This window comes from Monodelphis domestica, chromosome 5 (assembly GCF_027887165.1).
Source record: "Monodelphis domestica isolate mMonDom1 chromosome 5, mMonDom1.pri, whole genome shotgun sequence".
Taxonomy (NCBI): domain Eukaryota; kingdom Metazoa; phylum Chordata; class Mammalia; order Didelphimorphia; family Didelphidae; genus Monodelphis; species Monodelphis domestica.
The window spans coordinates 207019313-207046156 of record NC_077231.1 but is presented as its reverse complement, the minus strand read 5'-3'; the positions used below and the strand labels follow the sequence as shown (position 1 = coordinate 207046156).

General features: G+C 42.8%; 1 protein-coding gene across 1 annotated transcript in view; it reads right to left on the bottom strand.

The window, feature by feature from the left end:
• Window positions 1–25: 25 nt before the first annotated feature.
• EXOC4 (exocyst complex component 4) overlaps window positions 26–26844 on the bottom strand; it is a 940142-nt gene continuing 913323 nt past the window's right edge. The window contains exon 18 of the mRNA XM_001367316.5: window positions 26–467. Within this exon, the coding sequence (XP_001367353.2) occupies window positions 230–467 (238 nt within the window). The 3' untranslated portion in view covers window positions 26–229. The remainder of the gene's footprint in view (window positions 468–26844) is intronic.

Genomic DNA, 26844 nt, shown 5'->3' with positions numbered 1-26844 from the left:
AGAGAGAGAGGAGAGAGAGAGAGAGAGACAAGGAGAGAGAGAGACAAGGAGAGAGAGAGAGAGAGAGAGAGAGAGAGAGAGAGAGAGAGAGAGAGAGAGAGAGAGAGAGAGAGAGAGAGCGCAAAACCAAAGGGAACATACATGGATGTGCCGTGGCTGGGAAGGCAGGAGAAGCCTGGGGCAGTTCGCCCCAGCCCCTGCCATAGGAGAGGAGGCCAAGAGGCAGGGATTACACAGTGGTTATTTTCTTGTCCTTGGTGGCTTGTTTGATGGCGGCTTGCTCGCAGATGATCTCTTTGAGGCGCTGGAGTCTCATGTTCTGCGTGGTCTGGTCCCCGACACCTGTCTGACTTCGGTGCAGCAAATTTAAGGCGTGAATGTACTCCAGCTCCGTGTACTTCACCCCCTGGTCGACCACCAGGTTGAGGAGCTCATCGGCTGTGTTGTACAGCATCTCGTAGTACTGCCTGAGAAGATAACAGAAGGAAGGCCGCCTTAGTGGTGACTTGGAGCAGAGAAATAGATTTGTAATGACACTAAGAGTCTCTGAGGGAGTCCATGGGATGCGTGTGGCAGTGCCCTTCATGGACATGCTTCCTACTTTTACCCACTGGAATAAGCTCCCACTGGATTGCTTTCCTGGTGTTAAAGCTATTTTGGAGATGAGAAAAAATCCCCGAGTATAGCCACAGCTCTTACCTTATTCAACTTGACTCAACAAATGTTTATTTAGCACCTACTGCATGCAGGGCAATTGTGCGACATACTTACTGGGGGACATACAAAGTCTAGACAAGACAGTCAATGAAATGATTGAGCCTATCATCCAGAGGAGAATAAGATCGGTGTACAAGTCTGTCCAGTACAAAATAATATATGATAAGTAGGTAAGAAATATAAAGTGCTCTATCAATAAAGAACATGACTAAGAGGGGAAACACTTTCTGACATCTGAATTAAACCTTAACCCTCAGCAGCCCTTTTAGTATTTAAGACCCCAAACCTGTTTTTAACTTTGGCACGGAACCCCAGTTGGATTCTCTAAGTTAAAGGTGTTAAGTGGGAACATAAGGAGTTGCCCTACTAGGCCAGATTCTTGATTGATGTGGTCCAGCAGTTCTTAACCCTCACTCTCTCCCACCATCCCAATCTGGTAAAGTCTCTAGACTTCTTCTCAGAATAAAGCTCCTAGACTGGAACAACCTCCAGGAAGTGATGCAGAGCGAGAGGAGCAGAACCAGGAGAACATTGTACACAGAGACTGACACACTGCGCTACAATCAAACGTAAAGGACTTCTCCATTAGTGGCGGTGTAATGTCCCTGAACAACTTGCGGGGATCTAGGAGAAAAAAACACTATTCATAAGCAAAGGATAAACTATGGGAGTGGAAACACCGAGGAAAAGCAACTGCCTGAATACAGCGGTTGAGGGGACACGACAGAGGAGAGACTCTAAACGAACACTCTAATGCAAATACTAACAACATGACAATGAGTTCGAATCAAGAACACATGTGATACCCAGTGGAATCACGCATCGGCTATGGGGGTAGGGGGGAGGAAAAGAAAATGATCTTTGTCTTTAATGAATAATGCTTGGAAATGATCAAATAAAATACCATAAAATTAAAAAAAAAAGAATAAAGCTCCTAAATGCATAAGCTAAAATACATAGGATTACAAAGGAAACCAATTACAGGTATCCCTCCCACACAGCAACTTTCCCCATTGCGGTTTCAACATCTTGTGGGTTAGCGGAAGAAATTAAATAGGAATTTTGCAGAAGCTGCAAACAACATCCAAAGTCCATCAGACAACACAAAAAGTTTGGAACCTCAGAAATGCAAAAAATATAGGTAGAGTATTGTATAATATCAACATATTTTATCTTTTAATACCCTAAGGACACATACTTCTTTTTTAAAGTTAAAGTAAGTCAAAGGTTAAAGTTTGCAAAAAGAAGACGAAAGCCAGTAGACGGCACACAAAAGCTAGAAATGTAGCTATAGCTTGAAAAATTTGGTAACTCACAGATGCATATAAAGAATGGTAAACACTCCATAAAGGAAAAAGAAAAAAATGTAGACTTTTTCTCAGGCATGAAAAATCAAACAATTTTATGTGGATTTCCCAAACGGTGGGGGCACTGTGCCCTTAACCCCCATGATGTGGAAGGGATACCTACATATCAAAATACAGTGATTGAAATTCTAAAAGTGTATTTTATATACTAAATACTAAAAAAAAAAACCTAACCCCTGGTTAAGAACTTCTGGACTGGATGATTATTGAGTTCTAACAATCTATAAATAAATTATTATTTTCCATGAGTGATGTACTGTTTTAAAAGAGCTATCTTAAGGGGCCATTGTTGTCCATTCTGATGGAAATTTTAAAGTTTAGGTATAGTCCAAAAGTTTTTTTTTTTTTCCTTCAGAAACTGAACAAATGTATACATTTGCCAACCCCCCTCCTACAGCAATTTATTCATATTTTCTATTTATACCACCTATTGAGGGTAGCCAGTTACATACATTTCCTTCCTATGTTATATTTTTATAGTTTTTATTTAATTTTACTTTGAGGGATTCTTATGCTTGGTTCCAGGAAACATTAAGAGACCAACAAACGGTATTGCGAATCTAAGTAACAGGCTGTGTTGTGATGGGATTCTGTTGTACTTGTTAAAGGCACATGTAGTTGGGGGCACCTAGATGGCTCAGTGAATTGAGAGCCAGGCCTGGAGATGGGAGGTCCTGGGTTCAAATATAACCTCAGACACTTCCTGGCTGGGTGGCCCTGGACAAGTCACTTTGCCCCCATAATTTACTCCTTACTGCTCTTCTGCCTCAGAACCAACATATAGTATTGATTCTAAGGCAGAAGGTAAAAGTTTAAAAGAAAAGGGTAAATGTGCTTCAGAACCAAGCAGGAGTAACCTTTCCTCTTTTTTCTTCATGGACTCAGAGTCTGACTCCTTGAATCACTTCCCTGCCATCCCGCCCTAAGGCCCTAATCACAGGGTGAAGGGGGTCCTAGGGTCAGAGGCTATGCTAGCTGAGCACAAACCCTGGAAGGACCTACCACGCTGGAAAAACACTGGATGATTATGACCGTGTGGACGACTTCCTTGGCCACAGGGATGCACAGCGCAGATAAGAAGAGCAAAGCGCCCCTAGGCTTGGGCAGACTCCTTCCATTCTGGAGGGACGGAAGCAGAGTTCGGGAGGGCCTGTAAGCCTGAGATCTGTCCCAGTAAACAGAGGGCGGAAGGGACAGAACCAGCCCAGGCGGCACTCTCTCTCCGAATGGCGCCAGATGATGGGAGCAAGTTGCGCCTGAATGGGCTCACACACCGTCCTGGGAGAGGAAGAAGGAGGAGCTGGCCCAAGAAAGGATTTCATTTGATTCTTGGTCATCTATGATGGGCAACGTTCACAAGGACCCTAAAGAAAAGCCCAGCTGTGGGGACCTCGTGGCCCCCAGAGCTCTGGGCCCCGGGTTTCTCCAGCATTCTCTTATTTCTCAGAGGCACTCCTGGGTTTCAGAAACATCAGCGCTTCTATTGGGCGAGAGACCTGGTGTGGTGTAAAAAAACAGACTCGAATACAGGACTACAATCCCCATGAGCCTTTGCTCCACTTCCCCAGAATGCCTTGTAATCTCACCTGGGCCGAGATGGAGAAGGTATTTAAGCTGATTCAAAGGCTTTTGAAGATCCTCTCTCACTCTTGGACTTCCGTTTTGGGGCAGGCCTGGCTTTTTTTCATAATGTAGGTGAGGTTGTGTCTAGGCCTCTCTATGGCCTGGACACGTGTCTCTTATCCTGTATTTTCTTTAATCCTTAATCTTCAATAAACCTCTAAAAAATATAATACTCCTTGTAGAGAGAAACTAATTTCAGATGCCTCAGTCTCCCCCTCTCCCCTAAATTTTAATCTTTACAGTGGCCAGGCACTGACATCCCATCTTCTGGGATAGCTCCGCAGGAAGCAGCCACTCATTTTCTGGTCATTTGGGCACCTACCTGGGGCTCTGGGCTGTTCTGGCTGTAAGGAGACAGGAAAGCAACTGTGGGAGCCCAGAGAAGCTTATTCTTTCTGAATGCTCCCAAGCAATGAAACAGAAACGCAGCATTTTTATTTTCCCTTCATGAAATAACTGCCCTAACAAATACACGGAAAAGTATAATACAAGGTAGGAAGTGACGGTGACCAAAGGAGAGGGCCAGATAAAGCATTCTGGGAACATCTAAGGACTGGAGAACACTTTTGGCTCAGGAGAGCAAGGTGACCCTGTGAGGAAGATAAGGATTCGGAGGGGCAGAGGAAGCACACAGTGCATTTCAGCCAGAGAGGACCATTTGTGCAGAGGCATGGAGAGAGGAGATGTAGAAAACAGACTTGAGCATTTTGGGAGCCTGCTTTTTCTTTTCTTTTAAAAATATGCTCTATTGATGTCTTTTATCCTAACATCAAGTCACTTCCCAATCCACCTCCATGTCCTCCCTTAGCAACAAAGAAAAACAAGCAAGCAAAACCTTTCAGCTCAGATTGACAAGGAACCCAAGAAATCCCCAACCTCTCTGCGGGGGGAGGGCATGGGGAGGATCTAGCTTCTTACCCATTTGGAGATTGCTTTTTCATTTCTTTCCATGCCTGCATGCTGAAGTTTGAACTTTTCAGTGCAGAGATAGAAGAACAGGGCCCAGTGCCTTATACTGCCCTGCAGTTACAATTTTTGTAATCAAAAATGCAATCTGAAGTCACTGATAGGAATTAAGAACAATCTTTAGTGGACGCAGACTCTGATTCCTCAGCTTGGATCACCAGATAACAGAGGGCAGCCGTGGCACTCTACATGATTATTATTAACTTGGCTGGATTTAACGATGAAGCCGTAGGTGCAAGGAGGAAACAATCTCACTATTGTGCAATTAGAAAATGTTGCCGTCTGATGGCGGGTAATCACAGGGGTGTTAGAGGAGAAAGGGGAGGAAGATTCGAGTCAACCAATATTTTCAAGCCCCTACTATGTGTATAGTGCCCCATGTTAGGTTGGGAGATAAAAAGATGAGAACACGTATCATCTCATCCCACACTGGAGCAGACAGTCTAGTAAGGGGTAAACCATGCAGACACACAGACACACAGACACAGACAGACACACAGACCCGGTGGATGGGCCCTAACGCTCCCCAGTGTGAGGGGGACAGGAGAGAACCATACAACGTATTCTAGAGGAGTCTGGGTGAGGAGAGCTCATTTTCCGTACGAGTGCCTGGAGTGGTCTGAAGGTTTTTCAGAGAAGGCGACACCTAAGTCAAGCCTTGATGGATGAGAGTAATTCCCAAAGGTGGAGAGGAGAAAGAAGTGCATTCTAGGTGTGTGCCAAGGCAGAGACAAAAGGTGGGGCCAGATGAGTTGAGAGGAGGGATAGGAGCTAAAGCTAACACAGGAGGCGGGTACCAGACTGGAGAGGCTCTGGAGGGCCAGGTTAAGGACTTAGCCCAAAGGGAAGAGGGAGTCACTGGAGGTTTGAGCAAGGGTTGGGGAATAATACACCAGGAGAGCCTATCCTCCCCAGGGGAAGGGAGCAATTGTAAAGTGCTGTTCCCAGGGCTCCAGGTCAAAGGGGAGAGGCACCACTTAATGCTAAAGCCAAGCAGCTCACAACTCTCCCTCCTCCCCTACAGAGAGGAGCCTGCAGAAGTGGGCCCACAATGGAAGGGTGATTTTGAAGTTGCTGAAATATGACTGAATAACAACAGAGCAATGGATAGAGTGCCTGGCCCAGAGTCAGGAAAATGGGGTTCAAATGGGGCCATAGATACTTCATTACCGGCTGTCTGACCCTGGGTAACTTATTTCAGCTAACGGTAGATTTACAATGAGCCTCACTGTAATTCCAGGCAGCAACATCCTCCTGACCCTGCCACCAACTGCCAACACACATATCCCCAAAAACGATCTAGAAATTTTGTTAGTTTAATAAGAACCCTTCTCATCTCCAGCTGATAATAATAGCTAACATTTTTAGAATTCCTTGAGGTTTGCATGGTACTTTAGATGGACTTTTAATTTTGTCCTCACAGCAACTCTGTGAGGTTGGCTGATTAGAAATTTTATTGTCCTCATTTTACAGAAAAGGAAATTGAGGCTCAGATTAAGTGACACACTTTGCCTCAGTTTCCTCATCTGTAAAATGAACCAGAAAAGGAAATGGCAAACCACTTCAGTATCTTTGCCAAGAAAACCCTAAAAGGGGTCACAAAGAGTTGGGTACAGCTGAAAAATAACTGAACAAAACTGACTCAAGAATTCTCCCTCCTCCCCTGCCACAAGAGTTTGGAGAGGTGGGGCTGTGGATGGAACAGTGATTCTGAAATTATGGAAGTCTGGGAAAATCTGTCAAGAAGGTTCATTGGAAAAAAAATATTGAACAGGTCAAGGCCAGGGGCAGAGTCCTATGGCATGCCTCTAAAGACTCTCCCACAGACTGGCAACCACCCATTAAACTAGAGTTTAATAATTTGCAGTGATCAATAATTAATTCCAATAATAACTAATTATCCTTAATAGTGGATTCAATAATAATCTAACAATATAATTTATAAAGTTTAGAAACACTTATGATTTAAAATTTTGGGAAATGGTTATTTATTCACTTCACTGAACATAGTTAACGTTTCTCCATCTTGTTTACAAGGACATCAGAAGAGACTTTTTCCAATACGGTACCAATATATTCCCCTTGGTTGGCTTGTCTAGTAATCATGTCAATAAAAGAAATGTGGTCTGCTTGGGAAGAACCTAGAGAAGGAATGCTGGACACAGGGTCAGGGGAGGTATAGGGCCAAATTTTAGCTTTGACTTTAGTTATATGACTAAGATGAGTCACTTCATCTGAGTTATACTGTAAAATGGGGACAGTAAAATTTCTAGTCAGCCTTGACCGTGAGGACAAAATGAGAAAGTCCACCTAACGTACCAGCACACCGTAAAGAGCTCTTTAATGTTAGTCGTCATTATAGATTCTAGAGATGAGAAGAGTTCTTATTAGACTAACAAAACGTCTAAATGTTTCTTGGGGCGTGTCTCTTGGCAGTGGTTGGCAGGATTGGGGGAGGGGGTACTGCTGCCTGAGAATGACAATGAGGCTCACTGTAAATCTACCGTGTTAGCTAAGTTGACTGGCTGGTTATCTGGAGAGAATGTTGTTCCAAGGCTGACGAAGGCCACAGAAGGCCATGGATGAGAAATGCCTGCATTCCCAGCCTTGTGTCTTCCAACATGTGACAAGGGATAAAGGCACATCACTTAATTTCTTAATGTGCCAATATCCCCCGTACACTGAAAACGCTTATCTACCCCACAATGACACTGTAAAGAAGAGAATGGAGACATTTCTAGAGGCTCTGAGATCCTTAGATGAATGGTACCCAGGAACTGCAAACCCAAGTTATTATACACCACTGACAGGTTGACTGATAGTGCATTTCGTACAGTTAGAGAGAAAAAATGCTCCAGTAACTGTGATGATATATTAGTTCATAAAGAAACATGAATATTTAAAATAGACAAAAATTCATTCATCTTCTCGAATGGTATACAGTAGCAAAAACTAATTCAAATTAGCTAGCTTCTGTGCTTTTCCTTGGGAAGATGAGGAGAGAAAGGCAACATAATATGGCCCAAAGAGAAAAGGGAAATTGTAGCCTCCACACCATTAGAATGTGTTCCCAGAGCAAAACAATCATGCAAAATTACATTAAATTCTGTAGTCTGGTTGGAATAAATAATTTAGCAGCCCCTCCTAGGGCCCCAAGAAACGTGAGTTCTGTCTTCATCATTAACCCTAAGAAGAGCTGTCACAAGTGCCCCATGGCAGGGCGGTAGACCCGAACCGGCTCCTTCTCTACAATCTCAGCCTTCCAGAGAGGAGTCTTCACCTTTCTGTGTCTCATCAGAGCTTAGCGGTACCTCGAGTATAGGAAATGCTTAAGAAATGGGGGCTGATTGATTGATCGCTGAGAAATGGAGCTATTTTCTAGCTTGTGGAATATGGATCTGAGCCACTCAGGGGCCAAGTCTTTCAGGCTGTCCTTCCCTCACTTCAATGTGTTCTTTAAACTGAGGTTTAGTGTAATACCTGTATCGGCACTAGGGTGAGAAGGGGCCGGGGGAAGTTAGAGCTAACCCTCCTAGGATCCTCCTTGTCTTTCATCCTTGGGACAGTGGTTCTCCAAGGGCCATTCCTTAGGAGGTAGCTGCAGCAGGCAAATCAGCGCTGGTAGGAAGAGATCGCGACCCATGACTATCAATAGTACAAAGAGCTAGTTAGCTGGGATGCACAGGTCTCCAACATGCAAAATGTCCATTGCAGTAACATATTGTGATGAGTAACGAGGGTCGGCTCCAAATTGCAGAAGCGCATGGAAGAGGCATTTTGGAGGTCCGAATGCCAAAGGAGAAGGACTTCTGAACGGGAGCGTGTTCAATCTGGAGGGGAGGGGAGTTAGCAAGATGACGTAGGAGGCTGGCATAGAGAGGAAGCACAGAGGCCCCGCGGTCTACCTGAGTGTGTGCAGGAGGAGAATCAACTTGTGTTCTCCTGGGGTCCTGCTCCAGGTGAGCCACAGAGGGCTAGCTCTAGCTTCCTCATGCTAGAAGCCTCCAGAATGAAGCAGAAGATGCCATTCCGAGTTTCTCAGCATCTTCCTGTAGGGGTCTTTGACCTAATAAGGTTATGGGGTTTCTATGCCAGCAGCCCCCACTGGAGCTGTTTTCTCTGGGGCTCCCTCTCTGGAGGGAGCTCCTTTCCTCCCCCCCCACCTCCCCCCTAATCCTTTCTTTTCTCCTGATGCTGAAGTCTTGCTTGTATAAACAGAAATTCTATGATTTAGAAAAATATGGAATTCCAGTCTCACACCAGTTGTGGGTGTGCATGGCGGGGCACGGCAGTGGTACATGGTAACTGTACCATGAATACTTGCGATTGCAGATGGAAAAATCATGAGTTGCAAGGGATACCTGTATAACTAACTCAACCATGGTAAGGGAAACAGTAATAACTTGAAACCCACATATAGAGTCAACTCTCTATTTTCCATGCTAATGGAACAGAGCAGTGAGGCAGATAATTGAAAATCTATTTACATGGCATTGCATTTGCATTCGAATATGGGTGGGTCTAACCTGGTAATTCAGTTTCAAACCAAAAAACAAGCCACTCGGAAGACCCAATTCAGGAGGAACTATGTAATTTTCCAGCTTCCTTATCCTGTCCTCCTGGTCGTGTTCTGTTCAATTCTTTTTTCCCTCTTAAACCCTTACTTTCAGTCTTATTAACAACTCAAAGACAGAAGGGCAAGGGCTAGGCAAATGGGGTTAAGTGAGGAGCCAAGAAGTGTCTGAGGCCAAATTTGAACTCAGGTCCTCCTGACTCCAGACCTGGCTATATCCACTGAGCCAAGTCACTATCCCTCAACTCCCTTTTCATGAGTATTCCCTGCTGGGGGGACAAGATTACATCTGCTATTGATGTGAAATCTTAACCTAAGAAGAGCTGATCCATCCCCCTTTCCCCAAATTTGCTCATCTTTCTGGCTCATAATTTATCTGTTCCAATTACACATATGGAGATGGGTAATTAAGAATTTTTTACTTAACTCCCTTTCCTCTCAAAACCCCCCAACCCTTACCTTCTATCTTAGAATGAATAACTAAGCATTGGTTCCAAGGCAGAAGGGCAGTAAGGGCTAGTCAATGGAAGTTAACTAGGAAGTGAGTGAGGCCAATTTGAGCCAAGGACTTCCTATCTCCAGATCCAGCACTCCATTGTCCCAATAGTATTACTTTTTAAAGATTTTCCCCTTAAGTTCTATTGGGGCTACAATTGTTTCTGCCCAGTTTATCCAGTTGCAGATGTGCAGCTTTTGTTGGAGATTCATCTCTCCTTTTTTTTCTGTCCAGTTCTCCGGGCGATAAGCTAATGAGCAGGAAAATGTGAGAAGAGAAAATGAAGGGCCAGACTACTCCCTAAGCTGCACTTATGATGCGATGACCCTGCTCAGTTAGTTACCAAGGGGCTAGTCTAGGCTGATATTGCAGTATGTCCCTGAAGTTCTTATTTGTAGGCTGTGAAGGCAGAACATTTTCGGGATGGACCTGAAGGAGGGAAGGAGAGGCCTCCGACTCCACATCCTGAGTGGGGAAAAGTAGTTTAGTCCTAGCTGAAAATGAGAAAAAGGCTCCAATCCAGGGAGGTGAAGTGGGGGCTGACACCAAATTAAGGCATGGGGTTAGTGGGGCCTCTCAGGTCCAGAGAGATCTCAAGTGCCAGCACCCAGGGGACAGCAGGACATCCTGCTGTGCTTTGTTGTGCTGGATGCTTAGTGATCCCTTGGACCACACTGTATATGGGCTTCTCTTGAAAAAGATTCTGGAATAGTTTGCTATTTTCTTTTCCAAAAGGCAAAAAGGAAGTTCAGTGATTTGCTCTGGGTCATACAGCTAGTAAGTGTCTGAAACCAGATTTGAACTCAGGTGTTCCTGACTCCAGATTTACTGTTCTATTCATTGAGCCTACAGTTGATAGGTGTGAGATTAAACTGTAAGAATCATTTCAAATTGCAGAAGGAGTCACAAAGAATTGGGGGCTGCTACATAGTTCCGTGGATTAAGAGCCAGGCCTAATTGTGTGACCCTGGGCCGGTCACCTAACCCCAACTGCCTTGCCTAGCCTAGCCCATACCATTCTTCTGCCTTGGAATCAATGCACAGTATTGATTCTAAGATAGAAGGTATGTTTGTTTTATTTTTTTTTTAAAGAATCTTTTACAACACTGTTATCCTTTTAAACTGTTTTAAACTGTTACTATAAACCCAGACTTTTTTTGGATTAGGGAGTCCCAAAAGCCTTAGTGTACCTTTAGTAGTATTAAACAGCACTAAAACTTTTGGAATGCCCAGCCCTGCCCCGACAGTGCTTTATGGTAAATCCTCTTTCAAAGCACTCAAGAAGAAGAGGGGATAATAAGCCAGGAAAAGAGAAGAGGCTTCTTGGAGCGAGCATGGTCCTGAAGGAAATCATGGGAGATGGCAGATTTGGAACCCAACTCCCTGATTTTCCAGATTAGGAAACTGATTTCCAGAAGGGTAAAAACAATTGTTCTGTCCAGCCTCCTCTTATTTTGTGCTAGGAAAAAAGCAAGATGGGCCCTGCCCTGGTGGATTCCTAAATGGAAAGGCATATTGTAAACGAAGTATATGGGACTACAGCTTTATGTAAGGGTGGGTGTATGTGGTTCCTCTTCCACAGCTGTAGTCCCCAAAAGCTCTGAATGTAATCACAAGGCGCTACTGAGATGTGAAAGTAATGATGAAGATGGCCCCAGACCTTTTACGAGATTCCAGCACCTTGACTGAATCAAGAAGGAAACAGTCAATAGACTGAGCAAAAACAAAACAAAACATAAAAAAGAGCACTTCTGGGTGCTTAAAATAACTAAGCCCAGAAGAGTTGGAGGGCTGCTGGGAGCAGATAGGGAGTGAGACTGCTACAGGCAGGGGGAAGACAATATCTCTCTCTCTTCATCCCCTCATCTGTCGTAATATCCAGCAGTTGAGTCAGAGATAGCTCATCCAACAGTTTATAAGTGAGAGATGTTGCAAGCCAGAAGTTGTTTGCAAAAGAGATTCTTGGGGGTAGAAAAGAGGGAAGGGATGAATTTCTTTCTCTTAGTCAGTTTTGTCAAAAGACATGAATTTACTACTTCTGCTTCACCCTCAAATTGGCCATGTAACCTCAAAGGGGAGCCCGTGATCAGTAGGAAAATACATCTAGTAGGGAACAGAGATGTACTTCAAGGGACACAGATGCAAGGAGATAATCATTGTAAAGAGAAAGCAGGTCTAAGAGGTAGCTCTGCGGGTTCAAATCTGGCTTCTGATACTTCCTAGTTGTGACCCTGGGAAAGTCACTTAATTCTGATTGCCTAGCTCTTGGCTCTCTTCTGTATTAAAATGGATACTAAGACAGAAGGTAAAGATTTAATGGGGGGGGAAATGTAGCTGAATCCAGTGACAGCAAAAAGCAGTCCTTGGGTACCTGACATGAAGATTCAGTGAAGGGAGAAAGGTCTTTTGGGTCCTGTAGCAGTACCAATAGCTTACACATAAACCTTACCCATGTGCCTCCCTTCCACTGTACAATAAGCTTGAGACCACTCTGCCCAGGGAACTGGGGATATTTATGGGCAAGTGTAAGCCAGCTTCATGAAGGAAATGGTTTTTAGCGACTGTTTTCCTGTGCCATTTGAGTAAATGCCTTTGATCAAAATCAAGTGTTTACTGGTTCAGTGTCAATGGGAAGCACATGGGTGGTGACTTGAGAGCTACAGGATTAAAAGAATAGCCCCATGGATTGCACCAAGAACCAGAGGTACCAGCTGCTGGATAGGGACTCAGATGGTGATTATGAATGCATTGGGGTCATGATGGTGAACCTATGGCACATATGCCAAAGATGGCACGCAGAGACCTCTCTGTGGGCATGTGCACCATCCCCTGCCAGAGCTGCTCCCCTCCTGCCTCTCTGACCAATGGAAAGGCTTCCTCCCTCCCCTGAGCAGAGCCCTGGATTCCTCCCATCTGGGGTAAGCTAGGAAGGGCGGGGCACAGCACACGGTGTCTAAAAGGTTCACCATCACTGCCTTGGGGGTTGGGATGGGGGTGTTCCCAGGCAGGGAGGATGCACATGTAAAGTACATAAAAGGAAGGCTGCTTTGGGAAAGAGGGGATGAGGAACCACTTCAAGTCAAACATAGCATTTCAGCTGAGTCTGGAGGGAAACCAAAGATTCTTAGAGTTAGTGGGGAAGAGGGGAGAAGGGCCTTCCCAGCACGGAGGGCAACCAGTGTAGCAGCCACAGTCTCAGAGCTGGTAAGAATCAGAGGTGGGACCCAACCTTCCTGATACAGGTCCAACAGTGCTCGAGCTCCCTCCTTCATACAATTGAAGCAATTGGATTAGTCAATCCCGAGGTCTTTTCTTACTCTCCTCCCTTCCTCCTTCTCTCAAATTCTTATCTTCCAACTTAGAATCAATACTAAATATCAGTTCCAAGAGCAGTAAGGACTAGGAAATGGGGTTAAGTTACTTGCCTGGGGTCACACAGCGAGGAAGTATCTGAGGTTAGATTTGAACACAGAATCTCCCATCTCTAGGCCTGGAACTCTATCCACTGAGTTGCCCCCAAACTCTGATCTATGAAACCCCCCACTTTCTTAGCTTGAAGCCCTGCTGGACAAAATGCCTCCCCATCCATGGTGCTGCTCTCAGGGCCAGGTTTTTAGTGTGTTAATTCTGCCTCTACATAGGATCGAGAGTGACCTGGCGACATCTACACCAAAATGATGATTATCTTCGTGAAGAACTTATTCAGAGTTTCTAAAAGAACTTTGATTTTCCCATCTACGTGGATCTAGCGATCTTGGTGACAAGTCAAAGCAATTTTGAAATCTGCCTGGAGGCCTGAAATGTTGGGCCTTGCCAAGGGGGGAGGGGCGTGATGCAGGTGAACATGGGAGAGGAAGGTCATGGGGTGACGCTTCCCCCTGCCAGAAAGGGACGTCCCTGTTTGATTTTTGAAGGTGCTCAGAAGCCCTGGGCTGATGGCTGGGGCCCGGCTCTGGGAAAAAGGACCCCTTTGGAGCCCCTGAGAGGATGGGGGAAGAGGAGGATGGGCGGGCGGGCGGGCGCTCTGGAGTCACCTGTGGTGGAGACAGAAAGGATGAGAGGGAGGAGAGGACAGCGTTGCCAAGGCTGCTGGGAAGGAAGCTGGTGTCCTTGGGATGAAGAGGCCTCGCCGGAGGGCGGCTCTGGGAGACCTAATGAGTTCTCTTCTGGATAGGCTGCGTGGGAAAGGCCCAGGGGATGCCTGATTCCCAGCGTCTAGCGGGGAGCCCGTGATGGGGCCTCGAGCTCGGGGGAGAGACGATACCGGCACACATAGAACTGGGAGTCATCTGGAGGAGGCCGATAATTAAACTCGTGGGAGCTAGTGAAGTCACTGAGTGAGGCTGTGGAGAGCAGAGGGGAGATGGGCCCAAGAGGGAGGCTTGGGACATACCTGTGGTGTGTGTGGACTGACAAATGACTTATCCCGGATCACTGGGGCAAGGGAGTGGCAGCACTGGGCCTCGGTTCTAGGCGACTCCCAGTCCGGGACATTTCCTACACATCTCAATGGAGGTTTCTCTTCAATAAAGGCAGAACAAAGTTCATTTGGAAGAACAAAGGATATCCAGGATATCCAGGGAAATAATGAAAAAAAAATACAAAGGAAGGTGGCCTTCCAGTCCCAGATCTCAAACTATACTACAAAGCAGTCATTATCAAAACAATTTGGTACTGGCTAAGAGACAGAAAGGAGGATCAGTGGAATAGACTTGGGGTAAATGACCTCAGCAAGACAGTCTACGACAAACCCAAAGACCCCAGATTTTGGGACAAAAATCCATTATTTGATAAAAACTGCTGGGAAAATTGGAAGACAATGTGGGAGAGATTAGGTTTGGATCAACACCTCACACCCTATACCAAGATAAACTCAGAATGGGTGAATGACTTGAACATAAAGAAGGAAACTATAAGTAAAATAGATGAACACAGAATAGTATACATGTCAGACCTTTGGGAAGGGAAAGATTTTAAAACCAAGCAAGACTTAGAAAGAGTCACAAAATGTAAAATAAATAATTTTGACTACATCAAATTAAAAAGGTTTTGTACAAACAAAACCAATGTAACTAAAATTAGAATGGAAGCAACAAATTGGGAAACAATCTTCAGAACAAAAACCTCTGGCAAAGGTCTGATTGTTCAAATTTATAAAGAGCTAAACCAGTTGTACAAAAAATCAAGCCATTCTCCAATTGAAAAATGGGCAAGGGACATGAATAGGCAATTTTCACTTAAAGTAATCAAAACTATTAATAAGCACATGAAAAAGTGTTCTAAATCTCTTATAATAAGAGAGATGCAAATCAAAACAACTCTGAGGTATCACCTCACACCTAGCAGATTGGCTAACATGACAGCTATGCAAAGTAATGAATGCTGGAGGGGATGTGGCAAAGTAGGGACATTAATTCATTGCTGGTGGAGTTGTGAACTGATCCAACCATTCTGGAGGGCAATTTGGAACTATGGCCAAACGGCGATAAAAGACTGTCTGCCCTTTGATCCAGTCATAGCACTGCTGGGTTTGTACCCTAAAGAGATAATAAGGAAAAAGACTTGTACAAGAATATTCATAGCTGCGCTCTTTGTGGTGGCCAAAAATTGGAAAATGAGGGGATGCCCTTCAATTGGGGAATGGCTGAACAAATTGTGCTGTATGTTGGTGATGGAATACTATTGTGCTCAAAGAAATAATTAACTGGAGGAATTCCATGTTAAATGGAACAAACTCTAGGAAGTGATGCAGAGTGAAAGGAGCAGAACCAGGAGAACATTGTACAGAGACTGATACACTGTGGTACAATCAAACGTAATGGACTTCTCTGTTAATGGCTTTACAATGTCCCTGAACAATCTGCAGGGATCTATGAGAAAAAAACAAACAAACAAACCTATCCTCAAGCAGAGGACAAACTGAGGGAGTAAAAACACCAAGGAAAAGCAACTGCTTGACTACAGAGGTTGAGGGGACATGATCAAGGAAAGATGCTAAATGAGCACCCTAATGCAAATACCAACAACAAGGAAATGGGTTCAGAGCAAGGACACATGTGATACCCAAGAGGAATCATGTGTTGGTTAGGGGAGGGGTGGCTGGGATGGGGGGGAGGAAAAGAAAATGATCTCTGTTTCCAATGAGTAATGTATGAAAATGACCAAATAAAATAATGTTTTAAAAACTTAAAAAAATATATATTTAAACATTCCTTAGGGAAATTTCATAAACTGCAATTAGCCTAACAACAATAGCAAATACCTTACTCAGATGATCATGATTACCTTATATATTTGTGTAATATATTTATATATAACATAAATATATATAACATAAATATCTATGTATATATGCATATTTATTCAGTTTTCAGAGAATTTTCATCTATAATTCCATTCAATCCTTACATACACCAAAATAGGGAGGACAGGTATTATTCCATTTCATAGATAAAGAAACTGAGTGTCAGAGAGGCTAATAAGTGACTAAGATTCAGGTTTTCTATCGCCAAATCTATCCCTCTGCATCATGGCAGCTTTGAACTAGTCTCTCTGCTCACGAGGGTGCTGTGAGAGCGTTAATGCCTGGATGACGGCTTGAACCTTGGTTTTGCATCTCACTTGAGTCCCATTATCCCAGAGAATGAAGCTAAATCCAGGGCTACCTTTAAAATCAATGACATTCCTCTAACCTTGGCTTCAATCACAGACATGAGGAAAGGCTTCTCTTTGATTCCCTCTGCCAAAAACTTTGCTCCCCACCTTTGGAACCAGCTCTAAATTATAAATCTTTGAGGTTGAAGCTTCCTTCACCTCATCAGTTTAGGGATTCACATGTCACTCTTTGGTGCATCAGATTATTTTTTTTTAATTACGGTTTTCTATAACAGGGCTGGAAGAAGATCTACATTTTTAATTCAGTACAATTAAAACTGTGTCTCTTTGGTCTGGCACTGCCTTTGGCCAAGCCTTATTTGCATGAATAATTATTCACTCCATTAAGGAGTCTGCTCAACTCCTTCTCCCATTTTGAAGGTATTAATAAATATTGATCAGGCATAGTCCTGTTTGCACTTGCCAAAGTAATTCTGATGGATTCATCTTCTGATGTTATCAAATAATGAAATATGAAAGAGTGAATGGAATTACCCTCTTGTTCTGTGATTTTTTATTTAGGCTCTTCATTTTAATTTCATAATGTACTTTCATAATTGTGTTTGTCTCATAGCCCTGTAAATGTTATTTTGATTACCAAAAGGTGAGCCCAGGTTAAGGAGAGCTATTTTGTGCTGAATGCCACTTTGGAAAATCTTTTTTTTTTAAAGGACTCTATCCCAAATTTGCTGAGGCAGAATATAGAGTGTTTTATAATATACAATTTAGTATATAGTGGATCTCAAAGAAGTTTATTAATGTGCCATTTGGCATAATATGTCTTTAATACGTACCACCACATTGCCTCGATGTTCAGGATTATGAATCTGAGGGAAATGCCTATGGCTTGCTAGATAAACCCGCACACAGTAGGTGAATCATGCACTTGGCTGAAGTCGTAGGTCTTCCTGTCTGCTTTCTGATTCTAAGTATGCAAGAAAGTTGTGCTGAATTCCCAAGGGACATCAAGGAAATCCTCTCATCTCATTTTTCCATTTCAGCTTTCACTCAGGAGGGTCCACGTCACATTAAATGTCATCTAACGCGAAGAATATCACTCCTGCCTTCAGTATGCCCTTTTCGAAAAGACAATTTATTCCATGTGGATCAGGAGCAAAGGGACCCCAAATATTGGATCCAACACTGTAAAATACAACAGAGCCCCTCTGAGAGGCTGTCCCCTGCCTCTAACAACAAGGGGTGTGACGGCCATCGGCGGCAGATCTTGCTTTGGGTCCAGGGTTAAAGGCAGGACTAATACAGAGGGGGCACACGTGAATGGCTTTTGTACAGCTCTCAGAGGGAGCCTAGCTGTTGCCAGTGAACTTCAATGAAGTCAACCCCTTTAGAGAAATAATCATTTTAGCCTGTTTCTGGGTGCCGGTGAGATACTGGAGAGTCAGGCGGCTGATTTTATATGCGAGTCCCATGTCTGAAATATTGGCAGCCATAGATTTTACTCTTTTTCTTTAAGCCCTTGCCTTCTGTCTTAGAAATGATACTAAGTCTGGGGTCCAAGGCAGAAGAGCAGTCAAGACTAGGCAACTAGCGATAAGTGACTTGCCCAGGGTCACACATTTAGGAAGTGTCAGAGGCCACATTTGAACCCAGAATCTCCTCTCTCCAGGCTTGGCCTTCTATCCACCGAGTCATCTAGCCATCCCAGACTTCTTCTTCATGTGCATGAATTTATTAAGACCATTAAAAAACCCCCAAAACAAATAGAACGTCATACACTACTAGGTCCTAAGGAAAGCTGATGAAGATGACATCATGTATTTCTTTCTTTTTCCTGAAGAGGTGGGGGTCATGGATATGGAATGATGTCTATGTTGGTTTTCCTGAATTGCATTTAATCATTCTTGGTACAGAGAGGTGGTGTGTGACAGTAGAGAGAGAGCGGGCCTTGGAAAAGGAAGATGCAGGCTGGAAGTGCTGGCCCTGACACATACTGGCTCCCGGGCACCTCTCATTCCTCCTGGCAACTCTCTAAGAGAGCACAGAGACGTGCACGGGTGGAGTTTCCTTATCCAGGAATTCCCTCCCTTGGTGTCATCTGTCCTTATCCTAGCTCCTGTCCTCTGTTATAAGAGATTTTGTAAGTGAAGAGCCTTGTGTAGAGGGAGGAGATACTTGGAAGCGGCTATTATGTAAGAACAAAAACCATAAGTAAGACAAGAACCAAATAAGCATCACACTGGTTTGTGTGCAGCGTTCCAGGGCAGATCTGCCACCCCCTCCCCCCTGCAGCCCGGGGAACACGGCCTGGAGCAGGAATCAGAATACAGCTATGCCTTCCACACTGCCAGTTTCCCCATTAGACTTCAATAAGTCATGGGTCAATGTAAGAAATGAAATGGGAATTTTGGGAGAGTTTTGTGGAAGCCACAGATGGCATGCAAAGGCCGGGCAGATGACACAAAAAAGTTAAGAAACTCAGAAATGCATCCTTAACTCAAAATTTTCAAAAAGGTACGATAAACACTCCATAAAAGAATAAGAAAATAATTCAGACGTCTTCAAGGGAGGGCCAGAAGATTTTACAGAGATTTTCCAGACCCCAAGGGTGCTGTGCCCCTAACCCCTGTGATGTGGAAGGAATAACTACATTAAACAATAATCCAGGGTCATGGGCTGGTTCTCCCAGGGGCTACTTAGCTTGGCACATAAAGCCTTCAGAGGCAGCACCCTGACTTCAGTCCATCTCAAAAACCTGCTGAAGGGAGGAAAGGGAGATGGCACAGCTGAGCCCACCCTTGAGATAACTCTGAGCCCAAGTCTACTGATGCCGAAGCACAAAGGTCAGCAAAAAAATTTATCCTTTGCCTTGTGGAGTAACTTTAAGACTTCTCTCCTTTCCATGTGCTGCCTATAAAAGGGAGGCTCGATTCAAGCAAGGAACGTTTATTAAGTGCCTTCTGTGTGCCAGGCACTAGGTTAAGGTCAGCCCCAGGCCATTGCTCAGGGAGAGAGCCTGGGGGTCTGGGTTTAATGAAAATAAAAAAAACTACTGGGGCAGCTGATAGAGTGCCAGGCGTGGAGGTGGGAAGACCTGGATTCAAATCTGGTCTCAGACACTTCCTAGCTATGTGACCCTGGGCAAGTCACTTAATCCTGTTTACCTGGCTCTTGCCCTTCTCAGTACAGAAAGTAAGGGTATACAACAAGAACACCAGACTTAAAATTGGTAGGACCTCTATTGTTTATGGCTATATATGTGTTTGTTTCTTACTCTGTAAAATGGAAATAATTCTTGTATTCCCTGCCTTCCAAAATTATTGTGAAGAAAGACTTTTGCACATGGAATATCATATGAAGTGATATGCCGGTATTTCCCTGTTCCTGAGATTAGTGGCTACTTATGACTGGAGGATCAGGCAGGGAAATGGCTAGGAGGCAACAAACTCACATTTCTTTAATGAGGAAAATGAAGGGAAGGAAACCATATTAATTAGGAATTCTTGGAGAACTTGCAGAAATAATTGCTGACAGAAAGTCAAGGGATGATATGGAAACTGTAAGCACATACAAATCAGCAGGCACTGGTGACAAGCATTCAAGGGTGTTTAGAAATGGCAAACTGGGGGGGTTTGTGAAATCTTCAGTTATTCATCAAAGAGCAAAAAGTTGGGGTAAGCCAAAGCAATGAAATGTGCCACCTGAGATTCAAGGGCAGATGAGTCAGACCTGATGTCAATTAGACAAATAATGGAATAAATAGGAGGAAGAAGCTAATGGAAACACGTACACTATCCAGCAGGGTTTAATTAAGAATCCAAATATGCTGACAAACCTGACGGATAGCTTTGGAAAGCAATATGAGTTTGGAGGGTGAAGAAGCGGTTGCAGCTGCTCTATATCTGGGTATCATGGAGCATTTGAAGCAAAACTTCAAAAAATATGTCACTAGCAAAGTAAATTCATTCTGACTGGCTACTCTGGTGGGAAGAGGAAAGAATGGAAAGAGAAACAAAGGACAAGTGAGAAAGGCAAGGGAACAGACTTGGAGGCAAAAGCATTTAGCTAACATCAAGCATATTGGCTTCATGGCTTGCCTTACTTAATAGCCTTAATGGAGGGTACAAACCTGACACAGAGTGAAGAGAACAGGACTGAAAGAATAGTATATACAATGGCCACGGTCCTATAACCTAACACTAAGGACATCAGAGTTCAGATGAAGGGAATAGTCTTTATTTTGGAGGGCTTTTTCCCTCCTTTCAAGAGAGGTGGTCAGCTTTGGATTCTGAGTGCTACTGATAGGGTCAACACAAGGCTGATGTGTTTGTTTTGTTTAACTGGATCGGACTTATACTTATTTGCCTTTATACATTCTACAATCGATCCAAACTTTATACCTTGCTGTTCTTCTCACACAATATTTCATCTCCCTTCTCATTGACTTTGTAGGCTTAAAATACCTTTCCTCCTCCTCTCTTGACTCTCAGAATCCCTAGCTGCCTCCAAAACTCACCTCAAATGCAACTTCCTATATGAATCCTTTCTAGTCCAGTCTAGACTTCATTCAGTCTTTAAACTAAAAAAATTTCCTTGTATTTATTTTATATGTATATAAATGTACATGTTTTACTTCTATGTATACAAGTTACTTTTAAAATTTAATTAAGTAAACATATTTTTTCATGATTCCATGATTCATATTCTTTCCCTCCCCTCCTCCTTTCCACCTCCCATAGCCAACGAGAAATTAAACTGGATTTTTATATGTGTCATTGATCAAGACCTATTTCCATATAATTAGTATTTGCAATAGAGTGATCATTTAGAGTCTATGTCCCCAGTCCCCATCGAACTGTGTTATCAAGAAAATGTTTTTCTTCTGTGTTTCTACTCCCACAGTTCTTCCTCTGAATGTGGATACTGTTCTTTCTCATTAGTCCCTCAGAATTGTCCTGGATCATTGCATTGCTGCTAGTAGAGAAGTCCATTATATTTGATCATGCCACAGTATATCAGTCTCTGTGAATAATGTTCTCCTGGTTCTGCTCCTTTTACTCTGCATCAATTCCTGGAGGTTGTTCCAGTCTCCATGGAACTCCTCCACTTTATTATTCCTTTTAGCACAATAGTATTCCATCACCAACATATACCACAATTTGTTCGGCCATTCCCCAATTGAAGGGCATCTCCTCATTTTCAAATTTTTTTTTGCCACCACAAAGAGCGCAGCTATAAATAATTTTGTATAAACTTTTCCCTTATTATCTCTTTGGGGTATAAACCCAGCAGTGGTATGGCTGGGTCAAAGGGCAGGCATTTAAAAAGCCTTTGGGCAGTTCCAAATTGCCTTCCAGAATGGTTGGATCAATTCACAACTCTACCAGCAATGGGAGTGTCCCAATTTTGCCACACACACATTTCCCATATTTTCCAATTTTTGGCCACCACAAAGAGCACAGCTATGAATATTCTTGTACAAGTCTTTTTATTTATTATTTCTTTTGGGTACAAACCCCGCAGTGCTATGGCTGGATCAAAGGGCAGACATTCTTTTAGCACCCTTTGGGCATAGTTCCAAATTGCCCTCCAGAATGGTTGGATCAATTCACAACCCCATCAGCAATGAATTAATGTCCCTACTTTGCCACACCCCCTCCAGCATTCATTACTTTCCTTTGCTGTCATGTTAGCCAGTCTGCTAGGTGTGAGGTGGTACCTCAATGTGGTTTTGATTTGCATTTCTCTAATTATAAGAGATTTAGAACATTTTTTCATGTGCTTATTGATAGTTTTGATTTCTTTATCTGAAAACTGCCTATCCATGTCCCTTGCCCATTTATCAATTGGGGAATGGCTTGAATTTTTGTATAAATGATTTAGTTCCTTATATATTTGAGAAATTATACCTTTGTCAGAGGTTTTTCTTACAAAAATTTCCCCCCAATTTGTTGCTTCCCTTCTTACAAGTTATTTTCAATGAGAGAACACAAACTGTTTGAGGATAGGGGTTGTTTTGTTTTTATTTTTGCATTACTAACTCCTAGCACAGTGCCTGGTACATAGTAGGTACATAATAAATGTGAATGAGTTGATTAATTAAATTATTATGAAGGACGGCTCCTGTGGGGAGGGACTACTGGGAAGTGACAATAACAGGTTTTTAAAAAATTACCCCACAAACTCATGAATAAAACATTTAAAATGCTAGATTGGCAATTGTTGCCCAATTCTGAGGCACTGATATAATGGCTTCTTCTTTAACATGCCACAAGATCTGTTACTTCATTTGTGGGGATTTTCTCCATTGGTGTAAACACTAAGCCCTCCGTTCCTTACTTGATGATCTTCTTGTAAGTGATATGACCAAAAACCTTTATCACTTGGTAGTGAGCGACTATACACTTAGCTAAGCTAAGTTGGTCAGAAAGCTACAAACACAGTGTGTCTCTGGACCACACTTCTTTTCTGTCTCGGTAGGACCTGTCAGAGTCTGTAGCTCACAAGCTCAGTCTTCAAGAACCAAAGAGAACCTCTCCCTCAAAATAAAGCACTGCAGGAGGGCTATTGAGAGAACAAATGATAACAAAGAGAAATCCCCATGACATCCATATTGAAATGGAAGGGGCCTCAGAGGCCATCTCTACTCTATCGTAATAGATGAGATGGGTCCAAGGCTCCAAGAGGATAATAGACTTGTCCAAGGTTACATAGGCAGTGAGTATATGCCACACGTAAAAAGAAATATAAAGACGGGGCAGCTGAGTGGATTAATAGCCAGGGCTAGAGATGGGAGGTCCTGCATTCAAATCTGGTTTCAGAATACTTCCTAGCTATATGACCCTGGGCAAATCACTGAATCTCTACTGCCTAGCCCTTATTGATCTTCTGCCTTAGAACCAATACACAGTATTGATTTTAAGATGAAAGGTAAAGGTTTAAAAAAAGTCTTAGAGAATTCAGAATTATGTGTGATAATGATGATAATAACTTTTATATAGTTTTGTAGTTATCTCATTTGCAAAGAAGTAAATGAGTTCTAAGGGTAGCCAGGTGGCACAGAGGATAGAACACCAGGTCTAAAATCAGGAAGACTCATCTTCCTGAGTTCCAAGTCTCAACACTTAGCAGCTGTGTGAACTTTGATTAACTCTGTCTGCCTCAGTTTCCTCATCTATAAAATGAGTGGAGAAGGAATGGCAAACCACTCCAATATCTTTGCCAAGAAAACACCAAAAAGGGGTCACAAAGAGATGGACATGACTGAAGAACAATTGAGTTTTAATTGGTAGAGATGTAAATTAACTTGTCTGGGAAAAAATCCTTATATGTAAAAGAACCATAAAACTTTCAGTCCCCATGAAGGGAAGGGGGAAGAGCTGTGGGAGCAATGACAACAAATTAGGTCACCATCTGTAATATGAAGTGGCAGCAAAAGAAAGTAAAGCTCTTTTGACTAACACATTAGAAAGCATTGAGACAGAGCAGGGAGAGATAATCCCTTTCTTTGTTATACTTAGTGGTCTGGTGCCATCCCAACCTAGAAATCTGTGAGCCAATGGCAGGGAAATAGCATCAAATGGGATTATGTGGCTGGAGAGATTGTCAGAGGGTAGAAGATTAAAGACATTTTATTTAAGTAATAGCTAAAGAGCAACATGATAGTCATGTGGGATCTTTTGATATCATGAGAGAAATCAGCATTACCCTAGGAAGAGATGAAAAGGCAAGAGGGAGCCAGTGAAGTAGCTGGATCCTGAAAGAAGGAGTCTTTTTATAGGTCTAGTTTGTTTTGAGAACCTGGAGAGCTTGTAGTAGGTGGGGGAGGCTAGAGAGTGGAGATGAGAGTTTCCTGAACTCTTTAAAATGCTCCCCCAAAAGAGTTTTTCTAATTTTGGTTCTCCTTATGAGGTATGAACTTTCCCACTTTTCATCTTCTTCATCTTTAAATATTTCTCTCCACAGAGGATAAAGGATGGCTATGGCTACTCTTTCTTCTTGTCTCAGTGGAAGTATCACTCCTAGTTTCTTGTTTGCAAGGCTAACTTGTGCCCTCTGGGACCTTCTTCCTCTGTCATCAGTGCCTTCAGTCTTTCCTCCTGAGCATTAGGCTACTTCCACTCCTTTTTCAAAAAACATTTAGGTTTTCCTCTTTTTTTTTTTTTTGAGAAGTCTTCTGTTTGACTCTACTGCCCCTACTCTTTATGGACATATTTTCTTTTTCCTTTCACTATCAAATGTCTGCCTCTGGTGCTTTTGTTTCTCTATCACCAGCTCTCTCATCTCCTACAATCTGGTTCTTACCCAAAACATACTGAAATGCACATACAAAAGTTATTGAAGACCATGTCTTCTTAATATTTTTTCTATGATGCAACTGCATTTCACATTTCGGCCCACTTTCTCTTTGAAACGTTTCTCACTTAGTTTCTTCAATGCTGATGACCCCCAAATCTGTATCTTCAGACCTGACTTTCCCCCAGATTTTTAGCATCATATTTTTTACTCTTTACTATATAAAAATCTAATTCCATTTCTCTCTTGTCCCCCAAATTGGCTACTTCTCCCAGTTTTCCTATCTTTTTTTTAATAAGACTATTATTATTCCTGGTACCCTAAGGTCCCTATATCAAATTAGTAATTGTCATATCAGTAATTTCTTCATAATGTTTACTTTTGACTTCTTTTGTTTATTCATTATTTTGATTTTCATATCACTCTGAATTTAAGTCTTCATTTTATGATCAGATCATTATTTTACTTTCATAACTTATATCTCAACTCCAGTTTCTCCACTGCTTATGTCCTCAACCCAAGTTGATTCCACATATCATGACTAAGTTAATTTTCCTTTAAAACAACAAACATTCCTTTAAAACAACAAACCATTAGACTTTTGTGATTTCCTTGTTCAAAAACCTTCAATAGCTTCCCAACACTGGCATTCTGGCCTTAATTTACTTTTCCATATTTCTTCCCCATTAACTCTTCATTTGAAACTCTTCTTTTATCATTGTTTTTAAAATTTATTTAAAATATTTTTCCATGGTTCCATGATTCATGATTTTTCCCACCTCTCTTCCCTCCCCTCTCCCAGAGCTGACAAGCAATTCCACTGGCTTATACATGTATCACAGTTCAAAACCTATTTCCATATTATTCATATTTGCAATAGTGTGATCTTTTAATGCCAAAATTCCAGTCATATTCCCATTGAACCACATGATCGATGATGGTTTTCTTCTGCCATTTCTACTCCCACAATTCTTTCTCTGGATGTGGATAGTGTTCTTTCTCATAAGCGGAACTCTCTTGAAGCAAATTGGTCAACTTAATATCTCCTGAATACCAAGTGCTTTCCTGGCCTTGCTTGTGTCTTTGCTCAAGTTGATCCACATGTCAGAAATATCTTTTTTCTTCTTCTTCCCCTAAGTACTTTCATGTCTCCCTCATATCCTATTTCTTATGAGAAACTTTTTTAGTGACCAGAAATGAATCTCTCTTCCCTGAACTCCTCCTACGGTACTTATCATTAGCACCACTCATCTGTTACCTGTAATGTATTAGTTACTATTTCATGTCAGTAGGCCTTATTCCCTCTAGACTTAAGGGCAAACATTTGATCTTTATGACTCAATATATGCCTTAAACAAGCCCTTCCACATGTTTTACACATGGTTGGTTCTAAAATGAACTGATGGAATGATTAGTGGTGAGATGGAGCCGGGAAAAAAGTTCAGCTCCAAGCAGAAGGTTCTCTGTTCAAGATTCTTGTGTTGAAGAAGTGGTTTCAAAATCCTTTGGAAATGGGGATCACAAAACCATACATAAGGACTCCTGTGGGTGGGCCACATACTGACTGAGAAAACCCCATATGGATATTACCTATGTTTAAGTGAATTTTCATTCATTTTGTTAAATATTTCCCAATTGCATTTTAATCTGGTTAGGGCTGTCTTTGGGAGTGCTGTGGATTCTGTGTAGCCTGTAGCTGTATAGTTGACACCTTTGGCTATTAGTCTGCCAGAGGTAGGAAGAAAGGGTTGCAGAGTAGTAGTGGTAGTCTCTCGGTGACCAAGAATGACTATTGTCTTTGTGCAGTTTCATCTACGGTGTACCCTCATGTGGCTTTGGAGTCCAAAGGCTGAGGCATAGAGTTGGTGGCACACGGGGCCTGGGACGCCAGTTGTTACGGGAGGTGCGGTTGTGGCCTGGTGTCACGCGCAGCGGTAAGACGTCGACGTCGCTCATCTTCAAAGGTGGTGGCGGTATGGTTAATGTGGGCTCACCAGCTGCTTCTGACAGAGGCAGCGAGTTCTAGTTGCTTTGGTGTAATGCCAGCCCACTTCAAGTTGGACTTTAGCTGATCCTTGAATCTTTTCTTTGGTCGGCCTTGTTTCCTGAGTCCAGCTGACAGTTCACCATAGAATACCTGTCTTGGTATTCGCTGTGGGTCCATGCGGATGACGTGTCCAGACCATCATAGCTGG